This window comes from Erpetoichthys calabaricus, chromosome 13, assembly GCF_900747795.2.
Source record: "Erpetoichthys calabaricus chromosome 13, fErpCal1.3, whole genome shotgun sequence".
NCBI lineage: Eukaryota > Metazoa > Chordata > Cladistia > Polypteriformes > Polypteridae > Erpetoichthys > Erpetoichthys calabaricus.
In genome coordinates, this window is record NC_041406.2 from 54,711,206 (window position 1) to 54,738,408 (window position 27,203).

The 27,203-nt window shown below is 37.4% G+C and overlaps 1 protein-coding gene across 1 annotated transcript in view; it reads left to right on the top strand.

Moving 5' to 3' along the window:
- The window catches only part of rapgef5a (Rap guanine nucleotide exchange factor (GEF) 5a), a 254,510-nt gene that overhangs the window by 162,071 nt on the left and 65,236 nt on the right, over nucleotides 1–27,203 (top strand). The window contains exon 9 of the mRNA XM_028818299.2: nucleotides 290–418. Within this exon, the coding sequence (XP_028674132.1) occupies nucleotides 290–418 (129 nt within the window). The remainder of the gene's footprint in view (nucleotides 1–289; nucleotides 419–27,203) is intronic.

Below are 27,203 nucleotides of genomic sequence, written 5' to 3' on the forward strand. Positions count from 1 at the left end.
CCTTTCTGTGCCAGGGGTTGACTGTGTTTAAGCAGGACCATTTTTTTTTTGTTACTTCTATACCGGAATGTGTGTAACAGGAAGCCGCTAACGGCCACAAAGCTGAGATTTGTATCCTTATTCAGAAAAGCCAAGCTCTTCCTAGAGGGAGTGCTGTTTTTAAAATGAAAGCAAATCCCACACAATAAAAATTGAAATTACTTATCACTTTTTAAACAATTCTGATTTTTTAACTATGTCTTGGGATTGTGGGTTAAAGTACATTTTTACTTTTTCCCCAACTCTTCAGGCTGGAGTCGTTTGCAGCCTTCATGAGAGAGAAGATATAAGCCGAATAGAAATAGTACAAAAATTAGCAAAAGGCAGTTGCCGTCTCCTGCAGTCTCACAGCAGCAAAATACCTGAGAAAGCCTCTGAGGTGAGCATTTTCTTGTTTCTTTATCTGTAAAAAAGTGTCTGTTTAGTAGTCAATAAAAAATTGTACATCCATATTAGCATCAAAGCATCTCCTGTATGTTAACTGTCCTCATTTCTTATGTTGCTATCAAATATGTAATGCTTTATTTTTTCTATCTTTGAATCAGATCATTATTTATTAATTGTAACATCAACAGTTGTATAAAGTTTGTCTCAGTGAAATAATAATCATAATAATAACAATAATCTATCATCAGTATAGTTTAGCAGGATTCACACACTGGTCACTTTTTAATGCTCTTCAGCTTCTGATCTTCTCAGTTTGCTTATTTATTTATTTTGTTGTATTTGCAACAGAGTTACACATGAATACCTTTACTTTATTATATTACATAATAAAAACTAATTTTAATCTTAAACTCAAGCACTTAAAAAATCCACTGTAATTACTGACTCATTCCACTGAGTAAAATATATAGAATTGTCTCACACACACTGAAGGAAGAGACAGTAAACCAGTTAGAGTGCATACTAAACTGATGTTTTTGCTTACTCTGTGCTCTTTGAAAGTCGTGTATTCATGATGTCATCATTGTACCATCTTGGGTTTTGGTTGCTTTGAAACTATCAGTGACACTGAATTAGATTTTGTGGTTTAAGAATGTTTGTATTTATTAATGCATTCTAGTATTATTATTATTTTATACTAACCAAAATGCGCAACATTGCCCAGTTATATTTTATTAATGCGTTAAGGTAAGAAAGCATATATTTTTATGCTTCTTAAATGCTGACCATTTTGTCAGTGTTGCCTGGAATGCAAGTGTCCCAGCCGTCCTCTACACTACCTGTCTGATAACTGTCAATTTCTCTGCTGTCATGAGTCAAGCATTTGTTCTTTTTGCTATAACTCCTTGCCAGGTTGGAATTTCTTTGTATTTCCAGGTTTAGTGTGGCTTCACAAATTTATGCTTAACGTCATTAATGAAATGTATAGCTTGCTGAACAATTGAATCCATGGATCATGGAAAGCCTCAGCAGCAGGGGGCTCCTGAGTAGATTTGGGTTCATAGACATCACTGCAACGCTGCATCGCTTTATTCTGTGTTATCATGGCTTATCTGTGTCACACTTAGTAAAAATATACAAATGAAATCTAGCTTTTTCAAAAATTTTAGTTTTTTGCTGTAGTAAGAATGTGGTGTTTTTAGTTCCTTTCTGAGTTATTGCTACACGTTCACAGTGCAGTGCAATTCCTATCTGCAGGTTTGACCAACACGCTCTATTGGTTTTGGATAAAATAACATCACTAAATAATAGGTAGTGGTGAGATGGTGTCCTCCTGCTGCCTGATGGGGATTGTTGTCTCTTCCTGAGTGCTAATTTTTGGGTTTCCCTCCATTACAACCTTTCCCTGATACACTCTATAGCCAGTATTTTAGGTTGGACCAACAGAAATGCACATGTAAAATTATGTAAAAACTGTTTTAGCTATTTTTGTGTGATTGGTGAAAAAATAAACAAACAAAGAAACAAACAGCTTACTATTTTATTTATATACATTTGGTGTTTTATACTAATATAAAATATATACCATTCACTCACTCAGTCCTCAATTTAAAACACTATTGTCTATTTAATTTAAAATCTGAAGTTTGGCAGGATTGTACATCTAGGGCAGTATGTATCTGCTAAGAAAATACATTTTGATATATCAATATTTTGGTGCAAAATCAACTGCTACAATAGAAAAGCTAAATATCCCAAAATCTAAAAAATGCTTTAACTGTTTTCATTGAAACTTGGTGACATTATAGGAAAAAAGAATAATACTGTAGCGAGTAGGCTTTGCTGACATGCTGTGTATATGCTTGGCACAGCATTGAGTCAAGGCTCTCTGGTTTATGCAAATGAAGGCTGCCAGCAGAAGTGATGTACCAGGTACACAAAGAGTGGCACTGACCAGTAGGGTTGAGAGATGAGTCAAGGGTTTTCTGGACAGGACAAAGAGATAGCTTCACATTTGGCGTTCACAGTGAGCTGTGAAGTGGCAAGAGAAAAATGCAGCAAAGCTCAAGGAAAATCTGCTTATAAAATGCACTGTAAAGCATTAGTGCAAGTGCCACACCTTGTGGCTTACAGCGTAGGTGTTGCTCCGCCAGAAGCAAAAAGGGAGCAGAGGCATCCCTTGGTAAGATTAGATGATACTGCAGCTCAGTAACTTTTGGAGTAAATCCATATAAATAAAATAAAAAACAGCAATAAATATAGACTGAACATGCAATTAATGGAAAAAGTGAAAAGAAATGATTTAATTATGTAAAAATGCAAATCATAACTATGTAGTATAGATAATATGTAGTACTGATAATAATATATACCCAAAATTGCTATTATTCCTACTACTTACCAATTTCAATTCATAAGAATTCAGTTTCCTTTTAAATTGTGTTTTGCATTGACCATCAGCAAATGCCAATTTGTTTTTTTGACTGTTAACTTTATTTTTTACTGTGGAGCATAATTTCTTAAATATTGGGTTGTAAACTATGGGTCATGGGTTGCTGCCTTTTGGGTTGTGCAGGATCATGAGCAACCTCAGTACTGACTGTACTCAGTCTAAAAGGGTCTCATCCCTGATCTGACAGCCATTAAAGACTGGGTCTCAAAGACACTAAGAAGGGCAAGATTGGGTTGTGAGAAAAAAAGTATAAGAAACACTGCTGCAGAAAAATAAGAAGGTTTATGGTGGAAAGTTTGCAGTTTATTATATTTATTTAATACATACCTACAGATATGCTTTTAAAACGAAAAAGGAAGAGTTTAAATATGACTTGCCTCAGTAAGATTATCAGTAATTAGTCTGTAAATTACTTTATCCACTGAGATTGTGTAGTGGTAGTCAATCGTCAGAATGCATGGATAAGTAAAAAAGACCTACTTTTTTAAAGAATTAAGTGACCAGTTTACAAGGTAATCCTTGAATAAAATCGCTGTTATCACCTGTGACCCTTACTGGTCAACATCACCACAGACAGAAGTTCAAAAATTACAATTTTCTTATATAATGAAATTAACATCTTTACCTAGAATTGCACTTTTGCAGGGTTAGATTGTTACTGTATTCTTATTGTAAATTTGTCATAGAATTATTGTAAAAGAAGTACTTTGGAAACAAACAAAGATTACATTAGAAAACGTTTATAAACAAGCTGTTCTGAGAGAGAGCAGGCTGACTGGTTTATGCTGCTTTCTGAAGGGCATAGTGAAAAGACCAGATTCTTTTTAATCATTATGGGCAGCAGGCCAGGCACATTTGCGTCAATCAGGCACTTCTGACCATTTTAGCTTGTAACTGTACAGTACTGTAGGTAGGAAATGATCCTTTAGGCTTTCCCTTGAAATGACCTGGTATTGCCTTGTTAGGAGTTCTTTCCCATAGAGGCTTGCAGCAGGTGTTTACATATGTCACATCTGTATCTTTTCAGAGGAGGATTCCTGGAAAATATTTGTGGTTGCTGCACTACAAATTGGAAAAAACCTGTTTCATATACATAATTAACCTAATTATTAATTGCATGGGATGTGCAAAGTGTTTCTGTTATAGATAAAGAATGTCATACGGTATCATACAATGTTTTATTTGAAGTCTGTTAGATGTTTTATCTCTCTCTTTATAGTTTAATTTTTGTGTTACCCTCTTGCATGGTACAGGTCTGGTTCCTAATCGATGTTATTAACAGCCCAATTCCACAATCATAACCATTACAGTGACATTTCAGCAGCTCTTTTTGTATATCCTATTTTTGCTTTCAGTAAATAGCAACCAGATCTCTGCCTTTCCATTGTAAGTGAAATTTTATGAAAATTCATCAAATTTTGGAAAGTATAGCTTGTTTTGTTTCTAAAACATAGTGACAAATATTTGGTTAAAACTTAATAATAATAATAATACATTTTATTTATATAGCGCCTTTCCCATGCTCAAGGCACTTACAGAATATAAGAAAGAACGACAGGGTATACAGTATATAGCATTGTACAAACCAGATAAATAAATAAAGAAGATTTACGACAGTGAATTCAGAGGAGAAAAAAAAAAAAAAGCCTAACAGACAATATAATTGATGGCCTCGCACACACACATACAGGTTACATGAGCATCTTGATAGAGATGTAAACTGAGAGAAGGGTAATACAGTAAAGTCAAGTAGAGCTTAACAGTATTCACTGTTAGAACATTCAGATTTGTCTTTCTGATTTATCTCTTTATGGATAAATACAACTTTATGACACGTCTTTTCAAATATTCAACTGTCACATTACTTGCGCATACTGGTGTGAGTTCACCACCAGTGAACCATCACCTGCTTGCATTTTGTTAGTTTAAATGATCAATTTAAATCAGTACAGTGCAACATGCTATACTTTATACAAGTAGTTTTAATTGCATTCTAATACTTAAAGTATATTTGTATGCTTGTTTACACAAGAACACCCACAGAAAATAAAAATCCAGTTCATAGTAAGCAATAAATTATGCTCAGTTAAACTATTATTTGGTAATTCTGATTTGAGTCAGTATGAGTTAGTGAGGATGTGTGTGTATTTGTACCCAACCATGGACTGACACCATGTTTGGTGTTGGTCCTGTGCTTGCAACTATTATCACCTCCTCCTTGGAAGCAGACATCGATAATCATTACCAGGATGGCTAGAGCACTGAGGGCACACAACAACAAAGGATGGTGCATATCCAGGTGCTCAGTGCATTTTAATTCAAACAACAGTCAGTGGCCCAAATAAAGTGCAGTACAAGTAACTTCTTAAATAAATAGTTAAACAAATAGAAACAAGTTAATCTTTTCAGTGAGAGTTAAAATCAGCAATAAATAAATAATCCATGAATAATCCAAAGGAATAAAAACCAGAATAAAATTATACCTCTTTTAATATACACTGCCGCACTCACCCTTCTGGTTCTCTCAGCAGGAGCTTAGACACAGACAAATGTGGTCAGCCCTTTAAACTGGCTTGCGACACAGTCGTCTCACCCAGTCACTGCTGGCACACTCAAGCCCAACTCTATCCTTCCACCTCCTTCACACTGGCATCCTCCGTAGGACAATTTCCTGAATCCCTTTGTCTGCTCCTGCTCCTGCACCAGGATCCCAATGAGCACTGTACCTCTCACTCTCTTTGGGACCAACTCCCAAATGACAAGCCTCCTTTTCATTGCCCCAGCTTGCTTGCCAGATTGTACTCACTTTCAATAAAAATGATCTCTTTTGTACTTCATTCTCAAACCTTTCTTCCAATTTTGATTTCAGAACTTTTCTTACTTTTTGGTTCCCTTTTCCTTTTTAATCTCTTGTGTGTCCTAGTCAGGTTCCTTTTTTACTGTTGTGAGTGCAGGTGCTTGTGCCAACTGACTCGGGGATTGTCAGTGGGGAACAGTTGAGCTGAATGTGCCTGTTTGTGAACAAACAATTAGCTCGCCTCCCCACAAACACCACACGGCGTACACACCCACACCCACTGAGCCTGAGCCGCAGTGTTTTTATTTTAAAATACTGCACTGCGAAAAACCCCAAACTTGCTTCACCTCAAGTACTTACTTCTAGGATGGTCTCCAGCACCTACCAGGCAGTGGAAAATTAACTAACAGGTTCAGTTTTGGATGGATGGGGGATAATGATGAAAACCATTAGCACTAGCACTAGTAGAGTCAAGAACAGTTATTATCCACAAGTTGTAAGGCTACTCAGCAACCATTCACACTGACAACTGCTTGAGTGTATTTTATATGTGTTTCTTGTACGATATATCATCTTTTATTGTCTTCATTGTTTGTTATATTCATCACATTACTGTTATTATTCTGAGTGACATGCAAGCATGAATCTTAATTGCACTATGTTCACACGGCAATAAACTTGACACTGCCTAAAATCTTGTAGTGAATACCTGAAGGAAGTGTTATTCATTTCCAGACTTAGCTATGAAAATGTTTTTAGTTTTCTATATTTTTATTAACCAATTTCTTAACTAGAAGTTTTGTTTCCTTTATGTTTATGTGTTCAGTAAATTAGTGATTTTTCTATAGCATCAGTCATAAACAGCATTGTGCTTTTTACTTTTAGAAAAATGTTTCAAAGTCCTATGTAATTTCCTATGAAATTACTTGTTTTTTGTTCAATTATTATCACCCCTAACAAGCAAAACACAATAAATCAAGAGTATACAGTACAATATTCCAGGAAAGTAATATGCCATTAAAACAATAGTCAAGACTTCACACCCAGGCCCTATTCAGAGAGCCGAGTAGACCAAAACCCATATGAGATCATTTGTTATGTATATTAAGGCATGAAAACAAAGGCAGAAGCCTGGCAGGGTGTTTTAGAGAAGCATTAGTAAATTTTGCCAAATTTTGAAGAAGCTTTTTTCTGTTGCTAGTATGGAGATTTTTTCTTTAATTTTTTTTAAACATAAGATATCACTTTCTCACTGAGTTGAACAAAATTATTCAACATGCATGCACTTAGTTTAGGAGGTCACAATAGATTTATCATTGCATAATCATATCCAATTTGGTGTTACTCCAAAAAATGCTATTAGATCGCTGGTAATTGTGTGTCAGACACTGTCCAACAAAGAAATGAATATTTTCCCCCCAGATGGGTATTAGTGTGGAAACTTCAAACAAGGTCTGGGCATGATGCTATTGTTCAGCCTGGAATCCCAAAAATATCTGACATTAATTTTAATCTTCAAAGATGTGTGCATACTTTGTTCATAATTTAGAGTTAATTTCTTTTAAAATGAAGAACTCAAGGATTTGTATGAAGGTAGCCAAGTGTAATGTTCATTTTAGGTCATATGTGACACTATGGAATAACCAGCTTGTTAACTGAATAATTTAAATGTGGTGCCTCAGTCAGTGAAACATCAGTTAGGTTTGAGCATGTGGAGTTATACCTTACAAGAACAGTGTTAAAAGTAAAAGCGCAAACTTTGGTTGTTACCATCAAAGACCTTTCTGTTTTCAACACGTGTCACAAAAGAAGTTTTGAAGACTTGGCTTCTGCCTTAATGTTCAAAACACATACTATATAAGGTTAATCAAACTGTGAAACAGAACAGAATAAATGAACATGCATATGTATCACTTATATTTAACAAGTGACTGGGAAGGTGCAGGATATCTTTTCAGAAAGCATCCACCAAGGATAAAAAGTAACCAGTTCAAATTATTATTTAATTACAATAGCAGTCAACCTTCTTTATCATGTTAATTTTGTCACACTGAACATATAATTCCTGATAGAAATCCACAAAGTGATTAAGCTGCATTTAACTTGATATTATTCTGAATAGTCTTGTATATTATACAACCATATTCATTCATATATACTTTATTTAATGTATGAGATTTTTTTAAATTGAGAATATGTGATGTCTTACTTGTCTTTAATAATCTGGCTGGCAAACCAGATTTCCCTCTTAGAAAAAAGCTGAACAATTTTGTACATGGGAAGATACCAAGGAGGAAACTCCTACTCTCTGAAAAAACATTGTTGCCCTTCTGATGCTTATCACAAACCATCTGGATGATCCACATGCATATTGGAAGATACTTTTGTGGACAGATAAAATAAAGGAGAACTTTTTTGGCATTAATAAGTGTTATTATATTTGGCAAAATCCAAACACTGCAGTCCAACAAAAGAACATCTGTGAAACACACTGCTGCCTGGAGTATGTTGGAGGCCATAGTAAATTTTTATCTGTTATTTATTTGATTGTATTCTTATGTTTTTGTTACTTTTATCTTTTACTTGTTTTTCTATAGGCTCATGCCATTTTGGTCAAATTAGGTCAAATTAATACTAGAATACACAGACGATAGTTTAAAAGAACTCACAAATTTTTTTTCTCATCACTGCATGTTAATTATTTAAATAAGATTCCCTCTAACAGCCCAAAAACACTAATTACAGTAGCAGTATGAGTAGTGATTCTAAACTGGTATGCTGGCATACTATTTAGGGCCAGGTCTTGTTTTACTCTTATTACTATACTATTATTATTATATACAGTATATATATATATATATATATGGAAGAGAAGGTCTGTGATACGGTTTGCATATTTGCAGCTGGAGATCCACAATGGGAGAAAAAAGAATCACGTATCATAAAGTAGTTTTTATTCCTGAGCTTTCAACCCCTGCCAGGGGTCTTCATCAGAGGATAATGCTTAGACTTACAAGAATCAAAGGCAATATATAGCAAAAAATTACGTGGGGGGGGTGGGGGAGGTGGCTAAGTCAGTGTGATCAGGAGGGGGGATTATTGGGTGTACCCCCTCCCACATAATTTTTTGCTATATATTGCCTTTGATTCTTGTAAGTCTAAGCATTATCCTCTGATGAAGACCCCTGGCAGGGGTTGAAAGCTCAGGAATAAAAAGTACTTTATGATACGTGATTCTTTTTTCTCCCATTGTGGATCTCCAGCTGCAAAAAAAAAATATATATATATATACAGTATGTATATATATATATATATATATATATATATATATATATATATAAGTGGCTGTTAAATAGGCTTATGGCCTGCGATTTAAAATTATCCATAAACATAGTTGTATTAAACTGTTTGTCAGAATTTTGGATAGAGAAATGTGATTGTGTATTATTGCTAAAATCTCATTTGCCTTTCTGAGTCTGCGTGTGTTGTGTATATTCTGAACTTAAGCCAGTTGTGTGCCAGTAATAGTCTGTGCCAACTTCACTGCTCACTGCGGTGTTTTGTGGTCTCGAGCTGAACAGGTGCCATTTCAGAAAGTAAAGCTGTCAGAAATAGAGATCTTCAGTGTACACCTTTAGTAGTGGCTGAGCATATATTGGGAACATCTGGCCTTTCCTCTGATATTTGAGGAAGTAAAACTATTGGTGAGCCTTTGCTCATTTTGACTTTCAAACATCTATGGCTTTTAATTAAATGTACTTCTTTATTATGCTGTGAAGGCTACCTCAGGATGATGCCTCTATTGCTATTATCTACACATGTAAGACAAACATAATATTTCACAGATTTGTCCTTCTCCCCATACTGGTAGGCTGAAGCTATCTAATAGTATATTGTTTAGTGTTCTGTATGCTATTTGGGAGTATATAAAATATTTAGTAGTTTTTCTCTGAAAACTCTAAGTTTCCAATATGTGAACTCAATTTAATATGTTTTACAGTATATTGTGAGTGCCTTATTAACTAGGATACTCCACCCCGGCCCACCCTTGAACAGCTGTGCTTGGGCAGATACAAACGGAAACCTCAACAAAAATCGTATCAAGGCAGGAAAACTGTAACCTTCTAAACCTAATTGTTGCCATTTCTTATTTGAGGGTGCAGTTTGTTCCACACTGCTGCATCTCAGGAGGAGTTCCTTCCATGCCAGATGTTCATCATCAATTACCATGGCCTTTTGACAAGTTACTTCCTGTTCACCAAAATCTCTTTTCCTCAGCCTGTAAAGCGTTTGAAAAAAGAGATCATTTCCTTTCTTTGTTTGCCTGGGAACAGTATGTGACTTTCACCTAAATGGCCAGGAGAGGTTAAACTACTGACTGGAAGGGGTTTCTTCAATATAATTACCATTAAATCGAAATTTGTTTATTGATTTTTCTTTTTTTGACTCCCTTCTCCAAGCACACAAACATATCTTTTTATATTGTAAGTTAAACATGGAGTACATCGATACAGGTTTTCAGAATAGATTCATTTGATAAGCCTTGTTAAAATCCTTTCTGCCAGAGTGACCTGTCGTGATTGCAAAAAAGAAATCATTAGTAGCCAACATTGTGTTCGTTCTGTTGCCTGATATGACAAGCTCTCACCTTTATAGCCAGTCTGGAATGCTTTCAGTGAGATTTTCATGATTCTTCAATCTTGACATTAGTATATTTGTAGTTCTTTTGTTTCTTCCTACAGCTTAGACTTAAGAAAATGTGCTGTTAACTGAATTAGATATTTAAAATTGTATCACTCTGTTAGCACAGGTCCAGGGGTGTTCTTATGTTTTTACCTTCTTACCTTTTCAGAGTGTGCCCCCTTGCCCTATCAGTGTTTTAACCTATGATGCTATAGAGATTGTGCCCTGGATGATCAGCAACTACTATACTTAGACCCCTAGAACTAGAGCAACACAACAGGCATATTTGTTTAAACATAAAATGCACTGATTAATAATCCCAAAGCCCACAAGGGAAATCAAGGATCTGCTTGTTAGATGTAAAAAGCCTTTGGCTGTGAGAATGACACTTCAACAGAAGACCTATTTTGAGATATTGAAAATTTCAAACCCAACAAGGACAGGACTTCCCTTTCTGCTCAAGAATGGCTGGTGCAGCTTCTCATTGAAGTCTGCCCTGCATCACTCTGGGCTAACCTAGTGCACTTGACAACTATTCTGACCAGCCACATACAGTACATTTCTTTCTTGTGTCAAAACATCCATGTGTCAAGTAGCATTAAAGGTGCTCCACTTGGATGGACATCTTCATAGGGCTTTCTCTGCATTGATTTTTTTCCATGGGCGGCATGGTGGCGCAGTGGTAGCGCTGCTGCCTCGCAGTTAGGAGACCCAGCTTTGCTTCCCGGGTCCTCCCTGCGTGGAGTTTGCATGTTCTCCCCGTGTCTGCGTGGGTTTCCTCTGGGCGCTCCGGTTTCCTCCCACAGTCCAAAGACATGCAGGTTAGGTGGATTGGCGATTCTAAATTGGCCCTAGTGTGTGCTTGGTGTGTGGGTGTGTTTGTGTGTGTCCTGCGGTGGGTTGGCACCCTGACTGGGATTGGTTCCTGCCTTGTGCCCCGTGTTGGCTGGGATTGGCTCCAGCAGACCCCCGTGACCCTGTGTTTGGATTCAGCGGGTTGGAAAATGGATGGATGGATGGATTTTTTCCATTTATACATTAAAAAGATGGTTGCTTATAGCAAAATACCTCACCTATCTCTGAGCTTTATTGGCCGTACTGACAGCCATCCCTACAAAGGAGGACATGCAGAGCTGATGAAAGAGAACATGCCTGAGTGTATATATACAGAAACAAAGTCTTCACTAGACTGCTAATATGAATTCTTTAAAGCAGCCTTCCTTTTCAGGCCAGCTAAAAGTTTTAGCTTTAGTCTGAATCTGACTCATTGTCCAATTTCCCAAGAAGTCTGGCATATTTTTGTTTTTATTGAGTATTTTTTTTTGTTTAACACCCTTCCAAAGTCTTATTTGCTAAGGACAGTCCTTGTATTCATGTCAGACAGGCTTGCTCTAAGGAAGTGATATCGTAAGTACAGTTAAGACCTAAAAAATCCAAGTATTCCTGCTCTTACCCATATTCTCAAATAATGCCCGCCAGTATATACACCATTAAGACCAGCTCCCCAGTGATAAGCTGGAATTCACCATATGGTGTAAGTGAAAGCAAACTAAACTAAAGGTAGGACACTTTCAAATCATTTATTGAAAAAAGGGTAAAATTAGCTCTCATATACTAAATTATTGACAACCCAAATTTCAAAATAAGTTTTAAAGACATAATTTAAGCCATTGACTGGGTCATATCTCAGGATCCCCAAAACATAAACTTTCCGGTACCAACAAACAAAGAAAGGCAATGGCTCTTCCAATTCACAATTTTGAAAAAAAATAATTCAGAGTGATAATTTAGCACCGCCGTTACATGTTCATAATGTAGGGTACTGCCAGGTCACTAGCCAAAAAAACCTGATATTTGGATGTTCTTCCTGTCAGACAGGACTGTGCAGTTTTGTCACTCCTTCCTGTCAATTAGCTCCTACAAACTTTTCTTTCATTGTTTTGTATTCTAATTATTTAGAATTAATGGGAGCAGGACCTGCTTGGAGTGTCACCTTTCCTCTGGTTATATTTCTTGTATTTTAATTTTTTTATTAAGCTACTGCTACTGCTACTGTTACTACAGTCTATCTAGGAATCCTTTATTGCATTTGTATCATGTAGCATGTTGATTTTCCTACTCAGTCTGGTGGTCACATACAAGACTTAGTCTTTACATCTTGTATATATGTGTTGGTCACACTCACAGCACAGATTTGGGCCTCTCTGACTATAAAGCAGTGCTTTTCACTGTCTCAATGCCTCTTCCTGCTCTTAGTGCCCTTAATTGTAAATGCCAAATTTTTTCCAGAAACCTTAAAATAACCCTCTTATCATTGATGAATCTATTTCTGATTTCTTTCTGTCTTCCCTTATTGCATCCACATTAGATAGACCTTGCTGACCACTATAACTAAGCCCATCAGTAGTCAGTAGATAAATAAGGTCCTTTAAAACACAGGGAGATCTCCTTTAAGCATTGAGCTCCATGGTCTAACTCATCACTACAATCTGTGAAAGCAGCTGGCCAGTGCCTTGAAAGAGTTTCACATAAGACTGGCCTGCATAGGCTTTCTCCAACTATCAAAGGTTTTCAGAGATGCACTAACTACAGCCAAGAAGGCATACTATGGCAGAATAATAGAGAGTAGCCATCATAATCTGAGGGTTTTGTTCTCTGTGGCTAATAAACTACTTCAATCTGCATCTGGCCTGCACACTGTGAAAAATTCCTTCACATTTTCCATAATAAAATTAAAGACCTAAATAATTCAACTAATACAGATTCATCCTCCTTTTACACCAGTCAGCCACAACATTAAAATGACCTACCTAACATTGTACAGGTCCCTGTTATGCTGCCATGGACTTCACAAGACCTCTGAAGGTGCCCTGTGGTATCTGGCACTGAGGCGTTAGCAGCAGATCCTTTAAGTCCTGTAAGTTGTGAGGTGGGGTGTCCATGAGCCAGACTTGTTTTACCAGAACATCCCACAGATGCTTGATTGGATAGAGATCTGCAGAATTTGGATGCCAAGCCAACACCTTGAACTCTTTCTCATGTTCCTGAACAATTTTTGTAGAGTGGCAGGGCACATTTTTCTGTTGAAAGAGGCCACTTCCATCAGGGAATACAATTTCCATGAAGGTGTATACATGGTCTGAAACCGCCTTTAGGTAGTTAGTACATGTCAAAGTGACATCCACATGAATGCCAGGACCCATGGTTTCAATGTTATAGCTGATCGCTGTATATTTTCCCTGTCTTCCCTCTAAATTCAGTTCCTACCATACTTATCAAATCTCGATTTCATGCTATAATCCCAACTGCTGTGACAGTAATAAATACATCCCCTGACACTGGCTCTGTGACAGCTACTTTGATAATTGCTTCTGTAACTCCAGCATTAAAAAAAAGTTTGGTCTTGATGATGACAATCTGAACAATGTTTGGCCTAAGCTCTTGAGTGTGTTGTGGCCACCAGTTTCTTAACTTGTCATAAGCTGATGGAAATCTTTCAGCCCAACCGGAAGTGAACGCTGGCGTTTCTGTCTGCCACTGCTTGCCGGTGCACTGTTTGTGTACTTTTACTAGTTGGCTTTTTTTACTTGTTTTTTGCCTTTTGCATCGGATCTTCCTTCACCTTTGCATTGGATTAAAAACTGATAACACGTATTTGCGTCCCTTGCCTCCTTCGGCCTTAACACAAGCCCTCGTAGAACTGTTCTTTGCTGGCTGCAACCTGTTTAGATAAGTGGAAACATTGTCACTGATTCTCTACTCAAGTAACTAGCTTTGGTAAATAGGTGGTTGAAACTGCCCCTTGTCAATTGCTGAGTACTTGTGGAAATCCCAGTGGTGACAGTCTACTGGCTAACATGTTATTTTAATTGGGCCGAGTAGGTACACAAGGGGTACATTGCTTTGCTTCCAATCTGGAATTTGCTTGGGTGATTTCTGGAAATCTACTATGATAAACCTCAATTGGTTATCATGGATTACTATGTCTACTTTGCTATCGAATGCAGTCACATCTACAAAACGAAAATATTCACCAGATGAATTGAACTTGAACAAACTATGAATTCCCTGCTGATCTCCTGCTGCACCACAGCATTCTCTGATGACCAAAGAACGTTCACCGTGGCTCTTGTCATTGTTTTTGTCTCAGCAGGAGTAGCAGCGGGTCTATTCCTTCACTTTGGTCTGAAGGACGCACTTGTCCACGTATTTTTGAGCGATATGTTGATCAAAACGTGCTGATTCCTCTGGAAAAATCACCGGAATATATGTCTATAGATGCTTTGAAGTTTGGATTATTTAATACTTGATCTATCTCTAACAAAGCTCTGCTGATTAGTGATTTTATCATAGACACTAAGATGGACTGTTTATGTCTTATGGAGACTTGGGAGCAACCGGGTGATTATTTTCATTTAAATTAAGCACTCCCTCCAGAGTTTGTTTGCATCTCCAAAGCCCGTTCTTCGGGGAGCGGAGGCGATCTCACAATAATACACCGCAAAGACCTAAAATTATCACCAATACCTCTTCCAGCGTATCCATCCTTTGAACTGTTAGCTGGCAAACTCTGCGGACCTTCACCTATTATAATTGCTGTTTTATATAGACCTCCTAAAGTATCAAGTGTTTTTATTTGCAGAGCTTTTTACTGTTTTAACAACTTTGTGTGCAGTGTCTACTAATGTCATCATGGGTGATTTTAACATACACATTGACATGCCAACTGATGCACTGACAAATGATTTTAATGAAATCCTTGACTGTTTTAATTTAATTCAATATGTCAACTCTTTGACTCATAAAAAGGGTCATATTTTAGACCTAGCGTGCTGCTCTGGTATCACAGCTCACAATCTTATTCCTATCTCAGATCACAAAATGATTACATTTGATATTAGCTTACCTCTCAGTAAATTAAAGGTTCAGCGTGTAGTTTCATTTCGTAATGTCAAGCATGTAAACCCAGAGACCCTTATAGATTTATTGCAGTCCCAGCCTGTTTCTTCTTCTGCTACCACACCATCAGAATTAGTAGACCTTTACAATGCTGTTCTGTCTTCTGCATTCGATACACTAGCTCCCTTAAAAACACGGACTGTTTCATTTATCCACACTGCTCCCTGGTTTACACCTAAACTCCGTCAGCTCAAAGCCATGGGCCAACAGTTGGAGCACCTAGCTAAAAAGACAGGTCTTATTGTACACGAGGAAATGTATTCAGATCATATGTTAAAATACAAAAGTGCTCTCTCTGCTGCCAAAACTGTATACTATTCTAACATTATCAGTACAGGAGGGAAAAATACTAGAGCTCTTTTTTCTACAATGAAAAGACTAATTATACTACCAGAAAATGTTGCTTACCATAACCTCTCTGTTAAATACTGCTGCACTTTTTTGGATTTCTTCAACTCAAAAATTGAAAAAATCCACCAGCAACTTGCTTCCTCTATCTCTGCAGAAAATGACATACTCTCCACTATCACCCATATTCCCTCACCAGCCACCCTATTCTCAGATTTCAGTTTACCAGCTGAAAATAATATCGTGGAGCTTATAACAAAATCTAATTCTTCCACATGCCAATTAGATCCAATACCTACAAGCTTTGTTAAGTCCTGCCTGTCACATATTTCCCCCATGATAACTGCTATAGTTGACTCTTCCCTAAAAACACCCTCAATTACTCCAATTCTGAAAAAACCTGGTTTAGACCCAAATATCCTTAACAATTATCAGCCTATTTCAAATGTTCTATTCATATCTAAAGTTCTCAAAAAGACAGTTGCCTCCCAACTCCAGTTCCATCTATCAAAAAATAACCTTTTTGAACAATTTCAATCTGGGTTTTGTCGTAAACACAGCACAGAAACTGCTCTGGTCAAAATCACAAATGATCTTCTCCGGGCAGCTGATATGGGACTTTTATCAATTCTTGTGCTTCTTGACCTCAGCTCCACATTTGACACCATATCCCATCAGATACTTTTGAAGCGACTAGCTAGTTTTGGAGTCTGTGGCCTTGTCCTCCAATGGTTTTCTTCCTACCTCACTGATAGGAGGCAATTTGTTCAAATAAATTGCTTTACATCTGAGAATGCAGTCGTTACTCAGGGAGTCCCACAGGGTTCTGTTTTGGGGCCACTTCTTTTTCTCATTTATATCTTCCCAATAGGTAATATGTTCCGGCACCATGGTATTAAATTTCATTGTTACGCTGATGACACACAGCTATATCTATCCACTAAATCCATTTCTGTTTTCCCTCCAGATACTCTTATGGCATGTCTGTAAGACATAAAGACATGGATGACTCACAATTTTCTCCAACTAAACAGCAATAAAACTGAGGTGCTCCTCATTGGTTCTAAATCCACACTTGCAAAGGTTAACCAGTCTTCTATTTTAATTAACAATATTAACACAAACATCTTGACTGTACTCTCTCTTTTTCTTCCCATATAAGTAACGTTTCTCGGACTGCCTTCTTCTATCTCCGAAACATTTCTAGACTCCGTCCTGTTCTTACCCAACACAGTACTGAAGTATTGGTTAATGCCCTAGACACCTCACGTATAGATTACTGTAATGCTATTCTATCTGGCATCCCACAAAAACTTATCCATCGCTTACAACTTATTCAAAATTCTGCTACCAGGATAATAACCTGCTGTTCTAATCCACTGAACATATTACACCTTTTTCTCTCTCAACTTCACTGGCTCCCTGTTAACTACAGAATACAATACAAAATACCGCTCTTAACATTTAAAGCTCTGTACAACCTCACTGATCTCCTCCAGACTTACACTCCTTTCACTCACTCAGATCCTCATCTGCAGCTCTACTTTCTGTACCACACATCAAACTCAGTTCTATGGGAGCTCGAGTGTCCTCTCATAGTGCTCCTCAACTCGGGAATTCTCTTCCCTCTCATATTCGTCAGCTTGATTCAATAACACATTTTAAAACTGTCCTCAAAACCTATCTTTTCAAACTGGCATACCAATTGTGAATTTTGCACTGTTACTGCCTGTTATCTTTGTTTGTTTGCTAATTATTGCCTTTTAATTTATCATACTCTCTGTTTTTATTTTACTAATGTTATTTAATTTCATTGTAAGGTGACCTTGAATGATAATCAGCCAGATTTCAGAGTACAGCTCAGTTGTGAAACTGCTCTTTCTCGAGTAACTAATGATTTGCTTATGGTAGCAAACTCTGGGCAACCAGTACATTAACTCTATTAGATCAGTGCAGCACTTGATACTATCAAGCATGATATTCTACCGTCCAGAATGAAGAGTCTTATCTGACTGACAGGCAAGGGTTTATTAGTCTTGGCAACATCATAATTAACTCAGCACCAGTTACACAAGGAATTCCTCAAGGGTCTTCACTTCTGTATCTGTATGCTTCCTCTTGGCCATATTATTTCAGAGGTTTGGACTAGGTTATCAATTTTATGTGGATGATATACAGATTGATTTCAGTGTTAAAAGTGTATTCTCAGCTCACAACTTGCTTCAGTGAGATGGAACATAACTCTTTAAAATTGAACTGCAACAAAGCAAAGGTCTTGCTAATTGGCACTAAAGCTTAACTTTAGAAAGAGACCACCTTTTCAATACTGCACTCTTGGTAAAGATAGCATCAGACATTGTTCTGCTAGGAATCTTGGTCTCATTTGTAATTTCTCCCTTTCTTATTCTTGCCACCTAAATCACATTAAGAAACTTTCTTACTTCCACTTCCATAATATATCCTTTTCTGATGCTGAGAAACTTATCAATGGTTTTACTACACTCTGCATCGAATATTGTAACTCCCAACTGGTAGGTGCCACTTCTAATCTGTTATCACAGCTCTAACTGGTTTAAAAATCTACTGCAAGAGTTCTTATGCAGACCTGCAACAGCAAGCACATCACACCCAGGGCTCCGTGTGTCATATAGGACTGAATATAAAAATCTATTACTAACCCATAAATCATTAAATGGCCTTGCACTCCATCACTATGCTCCTGTCCACCCACTAAAGTCCTCTGATTCTGACAGACTTGTTGCTCTGCTATATCATGCTCTTCAGTACTCGTCAGTCTTGTGCTCAATGGGTGAGAGAGCCTTCAGCTGTATTGCGCCCAGACTTTGGAGTGCCCTACCTAAATTAATGAGATCAGCAGACTCAATTCATTTTTTTCAAAAAACAATTAAAAACCCATTTGTTCCAGAAGACATTTAACATACTCAGATATTCTGAACCTTCTTTCAGTTTATCCTCTTTTCCAGGTGCTCAAGATGATTTGCATTTTGCTCAAGATTGTCTTGTAGTATTTTGTATATTTTGGATTTTTATTTTGGTTTATTGTTTGTTATTCTAAGTGAAGGCTTATGTTTCCTGTATTTATCTTTATTTAGTGTTTTATGCATATTTTACTTGTTTCCACTGTTGTATATGCTCTGTTGCTCAGTTTGAATTTCTGTGAAGCATTTTGAATGTGGATATGGTGTTATATAAATAAAATGTATTATTATTATTATTGCTTTTATTTCCAAAAGCACATTTTGGTGGTGGTTGCCTGCGAATCACACAATGTAAGATGAAAATAGTTTCATTAACAATACCTAAACTTAGGTTTTTTGACCCTTAGGCTCAACTACTGAAATTTAAACCAAAAATGACTAGTTCAGTCCTTTCATTTGACTGTGTGACCCTAAGCAGTCTTTGTGCTCTACCTGAACGCTACTTGTTCAAAAAAAATCTATATGGCCAAATGTTTGTGGACACCTGGGGCCTCATGTATAAACGGTGCGTACGCACAGAAATGTTTTGTACGAACCTTTCCACGCTCAAATCGCGATGTATAAAACCTAAACTTGGCGTAAAGCCATGCACATTTCCACGGTAACTCATACCTTGGCGTACGCAATTTCTCCGCTCGGTTTTGCAGACTGGCGGCACCCAGCGTCAAAGCAGTGCTACTGTTCCTGTGTGGTTACCCTTTCTTTCTTAGATCCACATTCCTGACGCGGCTTTATAAATACACTGAAACTAACTGCATATTGTTTATTAGTGTAATGCATCTGATTGTAATTAACCTGTAGCAATATAATGGTCCAGGAAATAGCCATAGTATTCCAAATACCATAACTGCTTTAGCGTTGTAACTCTCACTGCATCTTCTTCTTCTTTCAGCTGCTCCCGTTAAGGGTTGCCACAGCAGATCATCTTTTTCCATATTACTCTCACTGCACCACTCGGAGTATTTATATCACTGTATCTGAGTGGGGACTCACAGCAGCAGCTGATTGGAAAGAGAATTATCGGTATACAGCATGAAGCAGACGCTGCCTGAGCCACAGCAAAACGCTTCAGAGACTTCCCTGTACGGACTTCGCGGTTTAGAAAAAGTTTCATCCCAAGAACTATAAACGCACTCAATCAGTCCATCAAGTGCTCCTTGTAGAACTGTTTGAATTTAGAAGTACAATCACCTCACTGTAAACTTGCACTACAGTTATAATATTGCACAACCTGCGCCACTTTATGAAGCGTGTATTTACATATGATGATATTATTTTTAAGATGAAATGCAGCAAAATATGTTGATTATATTATACAGCTAAAACTTTAACTTCATTTAAATAATCTGTATTGTTAATAATTAAACATGTGAGGACACGGTGCCACAGCGCTAGCTAGTTCAGGGATTGTTCCTGCATTGCGTTGTAGGCCTATTCTTGCGCTGAGGCGACACTGGAAAGATAGACGGATAGAATAATTAAACATGTACTACGAAGATATTTCAATGTTCCTTAAAAGTTTTGAAGAATCTGCGTTCTAAGCTTACAAATGGCTTAACGTCTACTACAGAGCTGATTGTGTGGCGATTGGGCATTTGGAGAAAGAAAAGTTAGGACAGGAATTGGAGGTTAGTACGTTTGAAAGAGACAGTACTTCTGTAATAAATTATTTCATCGAAGGTCGCACATGGCGCAGCAAGACTCTTGTGTGAGACATGAACAATCACTGCGCCACTGTGTTCCCATGTTTAATAACATGCTTTCATTCCTATCATCATGAAAATGATATCACGTATACATGTCAGTATTTTAATTATTCAGAGAGCTGTAATATCACAAATGTAATGGATTCTGTGTCCTGTCGGAGAAAGAGAAAGAACGGAAGCACGTAGTGATTCACACACATAGAGCACATAGAAGATCAAATACAGAACAAAGCATTTAACATGCTACTTGAGAAACTAGTAAAATAAACGATTTTTATGATGAAGTTTATGATGTTCTACTTTAATGGCAAAATAAACTACATGATTAAAGTGGAAATTTCGAGATTAAAGTTGACATTTCGTGCTTTTTTCCCACTGTGTGCCTATTTGTTTTGTCTGTACCCTAATAAGCTTTCATATGACACTCAGACGGTGGGCTACGACTCGCCTTTTCACGGCGACTTTGATATGTGATTTCTTTTTTATTTCGGGCACTGTGCGACTTTGTGAATTTGATCTTTCGAGTTTTTCCGACACTCTGTCACTCGATCAACTTTCTTTTGTTGATTATACCACTGTTTAAACCAACAAATAGTACGTTTTTCCTTTGCCTCCACTTGGTATTTGCTGAAATTCTTATATTTTCCCCCTTGCTTTTCCTATTGTCTTTTCACAGAAGGCTATTTATATTGATTTGCATATTCAAAGAGACGTAATTCTGGGAGGAGTTGGGGCGGGACAGAAGGCGCGTGCATGTACGTTACATTTCACGCTGATCGGGATTTATGTAGTGGGAGAACGTGAAAGTTTGCGTGCGTACAGATTCCTGCATCTGGATTTTTCTGTGCGTATGCACATTCCCGCTTTTGTGCTTATGCCATGTTATAGTGTGAGTTCTACGCACGGCGTTATGCATGAGGCCCCTGGTCATCACACTTATATGAGCTTGTTGGACATCACATTTCAAAACCATGTGCATTGATAAGGAGTTGTTCCCCCCCAGCACTGTGGCAATAACAGCCTCCACTCTTCTCAGTAGGCTTTCTACAAGATTTTGGAGTGTGTCTGTTGGAATTCGTGCCCATTCAGCGAAAAAGAGCATTTATGTGGTCAGTTACTGATGTTGGATAAGAAGACCTGGCTTGCAGTTAGCATTTCAACTCATTGAAAAGGTGTTCAGTAGGGGTGAGGTCAGGGCTCTGTGCAGGCCACTCAAGTTCTTCCATGACCTTATGAACTTGGCTTTGTGCACAGGAGCACAGTCATGCTGGAACAGAAAAGGGCCTTCCTCAAATTGTTGCCACAAAGATTGAAGTGAACGATCATCTTAAATGTCTTTATATGTTGTAGCATTAGTGGTATCCTTTACTTGAACCAAGGGGCTCAGCCTAAACCCTGGGAAACAGCCACAGACCATCATCCTACCTCAGCCAAACTTTACAGCATTCACTATGCAGTCCAGTCGGTAGCATTCTCCTGGCACCTGTCAAACCCATGAACGCTCATCAGACTTTCAGATAGAGAAGCATGATTCAACACTCAATACAAAGGCATTCCTGCTGCTCCAGAGTTCAGTGGTGGCATGCTTTACTCCACTCCAGCTGGCCCTTGGCATTGCATGTAGTGATCAGAGGCTTGTGTGCAGCCTCAACCGTGGAATCCCATTTCATGAATCTCCTGACACACAGTTCCTGTGCTGACGATGATTCCAGGGGCAGTTTAGAACTCTGTTGTGAGTGGTGCAACACAGGATATGAGATTCTTTTACAGGCTAAGCACCTCAGCACTCATCAGTCCTGCTTTATGAGTTGGCATGATCTACTGTACCACTTTGTGGCTGAACTGTTGCTGCTCCTTGACATTTCCACTTGACAATGACAACACTTAAAATTGACTGGGACCGAGCAGTAATTTCATGTACTAACCTGTGACAAAGGTGGCATTCTATGCCGGTACCACGCTTAATGTCACTGAGTTCTTCAGTATGACCCATTCTACTGCCAGGGTTTGTCAATGGAGATTGCATAGCTATGTGCTTGATTTTATTATTCTGTTAGCAATAAGTGTGGCTGAAAACACCAGAACTCAACAATTTGGAGGGGGTGCCCACATACTTTTGGCCATATAGTGTATATGTTTAAATGATTATACTATAACTGTGGACTTGTAATGTTTTTGAAATATAGCATTCTGAAATGTACAGTATAATAAAATGATATATTTTTAACCAAATGTTGTTGTAATGTACAGAAAATTATAAGGACATGCAGCAAAGCCATAGAATTAAACCTGTGAGGCAGGACAAAGTTGTTTTTAGTAGAATAATATTGCTTAGTATGTCCTCTTGAAAAGGTCGGTGTTTTCATCAAAAATTGAAAGGATCATCAGTATTTTAGCATAGGTGTACATCACGGAGGGGCCCTTTTACCCAGTTTTGAAAACTTCAAGTTTCCTGTCCCTTGTTCCCATCTGATTGCCCTTGTCTTTTAATTCTTCTGTCATAAATATTGTCAGGCACTTTCTGAACATCCATCCTGTTTTTATAAACAAAAATGAACTTATTTTCTTTCTTGAAAGAGCCATGTAGAACTGGGAAGCACAGTGTTTTAGCAACTTATAGCTTAAACTAATTGGCTTTCCGCACTAACAAAAGAACAGTTTAAATTAAAAAGACAGAAAGCAATCTGTTTAGAGTCCAAAAGAAATTGAAAAAAATGCCAGAACAACATCTTTTTAGTAGCAGTAATTACATATATTCACCTTCTTCTCATTTGTGCTTGAACACAGAATGTTAATTCATTTTCTTGTAGCTGCATGATCCTTTAAAAAAAATATGAGGGAAGTAACAGCATAGATGAAAATAGTCCTGTGTGGAAGTTAAAAATATTTCCTGGTGTATGTGCTGTACTTTTACTGTGAAGATTAATTCATATTTGTAGCTAATATTTTTAATTAATTCCATGTTTGGTTGCTCAAATATTTTTGTGCTTTTAGTGTTAACCAAACAAAAGTCACATTCTGTTTAAACGCAGTTTATTTCTATTTTTTGATTTTTATGTCTTGGGATTTCTTTAAAGCTTGTTGCTCAGGTTTAGCGATTGCTTTCCTTTCTGTTATGTCTCAACTGTAGGCTCTTGTTAGAATTGATTGCTTTTTACAGCATCTTAGTTTTTTCTTGTTTCTGTGTGTGACATATACTAGTTCACATGATCATTTATTTCTTTTGGATGTTTCCAAATTATATTTATCGAGAATGTAAAGTGAATGCTAAGTTTACTGCCCTACTAGGAAATCTGTTATCTTTAAGTATGCATATTTATTTCACATAACATGTCTTTCTGTCCTTGTCACATTTAAATTAAAGTTGTACACTTAACAGATGCTACAGTACATCTTTCCAAACTGCAGCATTTTGATTATGGCTGCCTTCCAGAATCTGGCACTTGCTTCTACAAGTAGCAGATTCTTTAGTGGGAGGCATTTTGAGGGTTGGTTGTTTAAAATTGTCTCTTTGTCCTGACTTAACCATTTAATATAGGAACAGATTGAGCAAATCTTTAAAATATCTAAAGATTCTATTATTAAAAGATTTCTTACATTCTTTTGCTTCGTTTTTTAAATTACAACAACAATGTTGTCAGTGTTTCAAATTAGCCTGTGGAAAGTGCTTATAAAATGGGATGACTGGGTCATTTTGCAACATCAGAAATAAATCAAATCCCCCTTAAAACCCCCTTGCTGTGCATAGTTAAATGTAAAGTGAATGAACAGAACTTGTGGTGAAGCCTTACAGAAAACGTTCACTGCAGTACTGTAAGTGCTAACGTTCAGTGTTATTTGAGGTTATGTGCTTATACAGATGGAGGGATTATAATGTGTACAGTTATGTACATACATGCATACATACATTTTCAAACCTTCTTAATCCAGTTCACGGTCCCGGAGGCCTTAGCCTATCCCTGCAGCACAGGCTGTACATCAGGAAGCATCCCTAGACGAGGTGCCAGTCCATCATGGGCACACACCCATATGTTGGGTCTAATTTACAGTCTTTGGGAATGTGAGCAGAAAACCCACACAGGCACAGGTCACTGTAAATTCTGTCAGCAGTTCAAAATTTTGGAAACATCAAGGGGAAATGTGTTAATTCTATACAAGAAATGAATTAATTTTGAAATGAATTTCCTTTTACCTGAAGTCCATCATTGATGACAACTGCTTCTTGGCTGGGTCCAGACTTTGTGTGTGGCAAATGAAAGCTGTACAGTATGAAACAAATGCAAATGTTAACATTTTATGGATTCACAATATGTTTCTCATAAATCATAAACACAGCTTTTAATCTTAACAAAGTTTTTTTTAGGTTGTGCTGCAAGAAAGGACAATCTGCTAAGGACCTACTTTAATTATGCAAAAGCAGTAATTACAAAAATATAACCACACATTCATTCTTAGGCATACATACAAGAAATTATGTGATCAGTCTTCTCTTTTAGGTTTTAGTAGGGGACTGAGTGTTGAGGGATCTGAACAATAATGCAGTCCATATTTAATGTACCTCCATTGTGGAAGCTTTCATACATGAAGCCAATTGACAAAGGGGAAGCATTTTTTTACATGCAGGAACAAAAAATAAAATTTTAATAACTAAAAACCATTGTAATGACACTCTTGACCCGTTGACTTCTATGGGGTTTCGCTCTCTGTCTGTCTCTGCCAGTTTAACAGTTATTTTCTGGATTTACCCAGGTTGACTGGTTGCCAACCCCAAATATTGTGAGCTGGTTGCTTTCCCAATGGCACCTACTTAGTCGCCTTTTACATTATCCAAGACAGAGGTGATCTTATTCTAACCCCAGGTCAAGGGGTACGCATTGTAGTAAACCTCCATTTTTGAATACACTGTATATTCTAATGAAAATTAAAATGAAAAGGTTTCATTTACTGTAGTCATAAACCATAATATTAAATTGGCTAGACAAAGAGTAGCATTTGGCTGACTGCAAAAGTGGTACATGACACATTGATACCTTAAGAATGTGCTTCATATGAAGATTTCCATTCCAAAATTAAAAATCGGTGTGGTCTAATTTCATTGATGTTCTGGGAGGTATGAGGGTAATGAAAAGGCTTTTCTTCAGTGCTTTATATTTTACAGTGGTTTATAATACGTGTTTCTTCTTTATGAACTAAGTTATTATGGATGGTGAAAAATGCAATAAATTAGGTATATCATTAAATACAGCCACTAGTGAACTACAGGCTTAGTCAACGTTTACCAGGATCCCTTGAAAATGCCACTGTCACAGAATTCTGTTGTGAAATCAAATATTAAAGATGTGTCAAGCAGACAAGATTGTAGTGTTTAATTATGGCTCAGTAAAAATTTTTCTTCATGAGTAATGTTGATCGGCAAAACTTCCCGAATAATTTTTTTTTTTGCAGCAAATATGCTGTGTTTGCTGGTGACCCTTTTCACCGAATATTTTCCTGGAAATTGTGCTTAAGCAAACATGTTGCTCCTTGATAATTTTCAAGGCCAGCATGACATTACAGGGTTGTATCAGCTAAGCACAAAACTTTCACACATGCTTACTATAAGATCATAGCTGATGTGGCCGTCGCTGGATTGTAAACACAAAAAGAAAAAAAAACAAAATAAATGCCCTATCACACTTGACAGTGCTGCACAATATTTTCCTCCCTGTCTCTAACCGCATTCATTTCAATCAGGACATACCCCGCTATCTTACCTGCCAGATTTCTGCCCCATATGCATTTAAAAAATAAACTTCACATTTTTTTCATTTGAGGAGTACATTAGATGACCATAATAAAAATATTATGGATACTGCCACCAGATATATAACACTTAACCCTCGCATCACATGGCTAATTATGCATTCAGATTAGCCATATACCCAGCTACTATCCCGAAACAAGCCTTAAAGGAGCCCATCTTCCCCTGTCCCTTCCCACATCAAAAAACACAGGACACATTATGAAATAATAAAGCCACATTAAACAATGTCACAAACTAGTCCCACACACTGCCACATAAGGGCATGGCCAGTTTTGTTTGTGACAATGGCATTTGTTCCATCTGTGTCTTTGTTGTTTGAGGCACAATGGCACAGTGGCTGGACTGCTGCCTCAAAACTCAGATCACATATTTAGCTACAATAACCGTTATCATTGGCAGACTTTTCCCTAGTCCTCAGGGACACTTACAAGACCACTGTACTATTATAATCTACTCAAAGCTAGTAGATTTTCTCCTTCCCTATTGACTTCAATGCATTTTGTGGAGCTTGACAAAGTTTGTGGACATTTCCATGATTTTGCTGAACTCACTTGAAAGCAAACTTTGCAGAGTTCACTCATCACTATTCATGAACAACCAGTTCTGAGCAAGGGTTATGCATGCTGGGTGCCCAGAATGTTGATTCCTGAAATGAACTATCACCTAAGTGCTCTAAGGAGAATCTTAGGCTAATGAAGTTAGACAGGAAGAGATTTAATAAGCATTTCTTAACTGAAGAAATAAACTTCGGTCCACCACTATGACCCAGATTCCAAACAACGGATGAAACAACAGAATTGTCATTTTCCACTACCAATGAAATCTCTCTTCTAAGCCAGTGCCGCAAGATAATGTGCACAATGTTTAATAATGTTAGGGGTGTCACCTAAATGAGTCACATAACTCAACAGGCCCACATAAGTAGTCACTATTAAACTGCTTTGACTTGGTGTTTGCAGCAGTTGGGAAAAGAGGTAAAAAAAAAGGCTGTCAGCACCCCCACATCTGCTTCACAACAATGCCCTTGCTC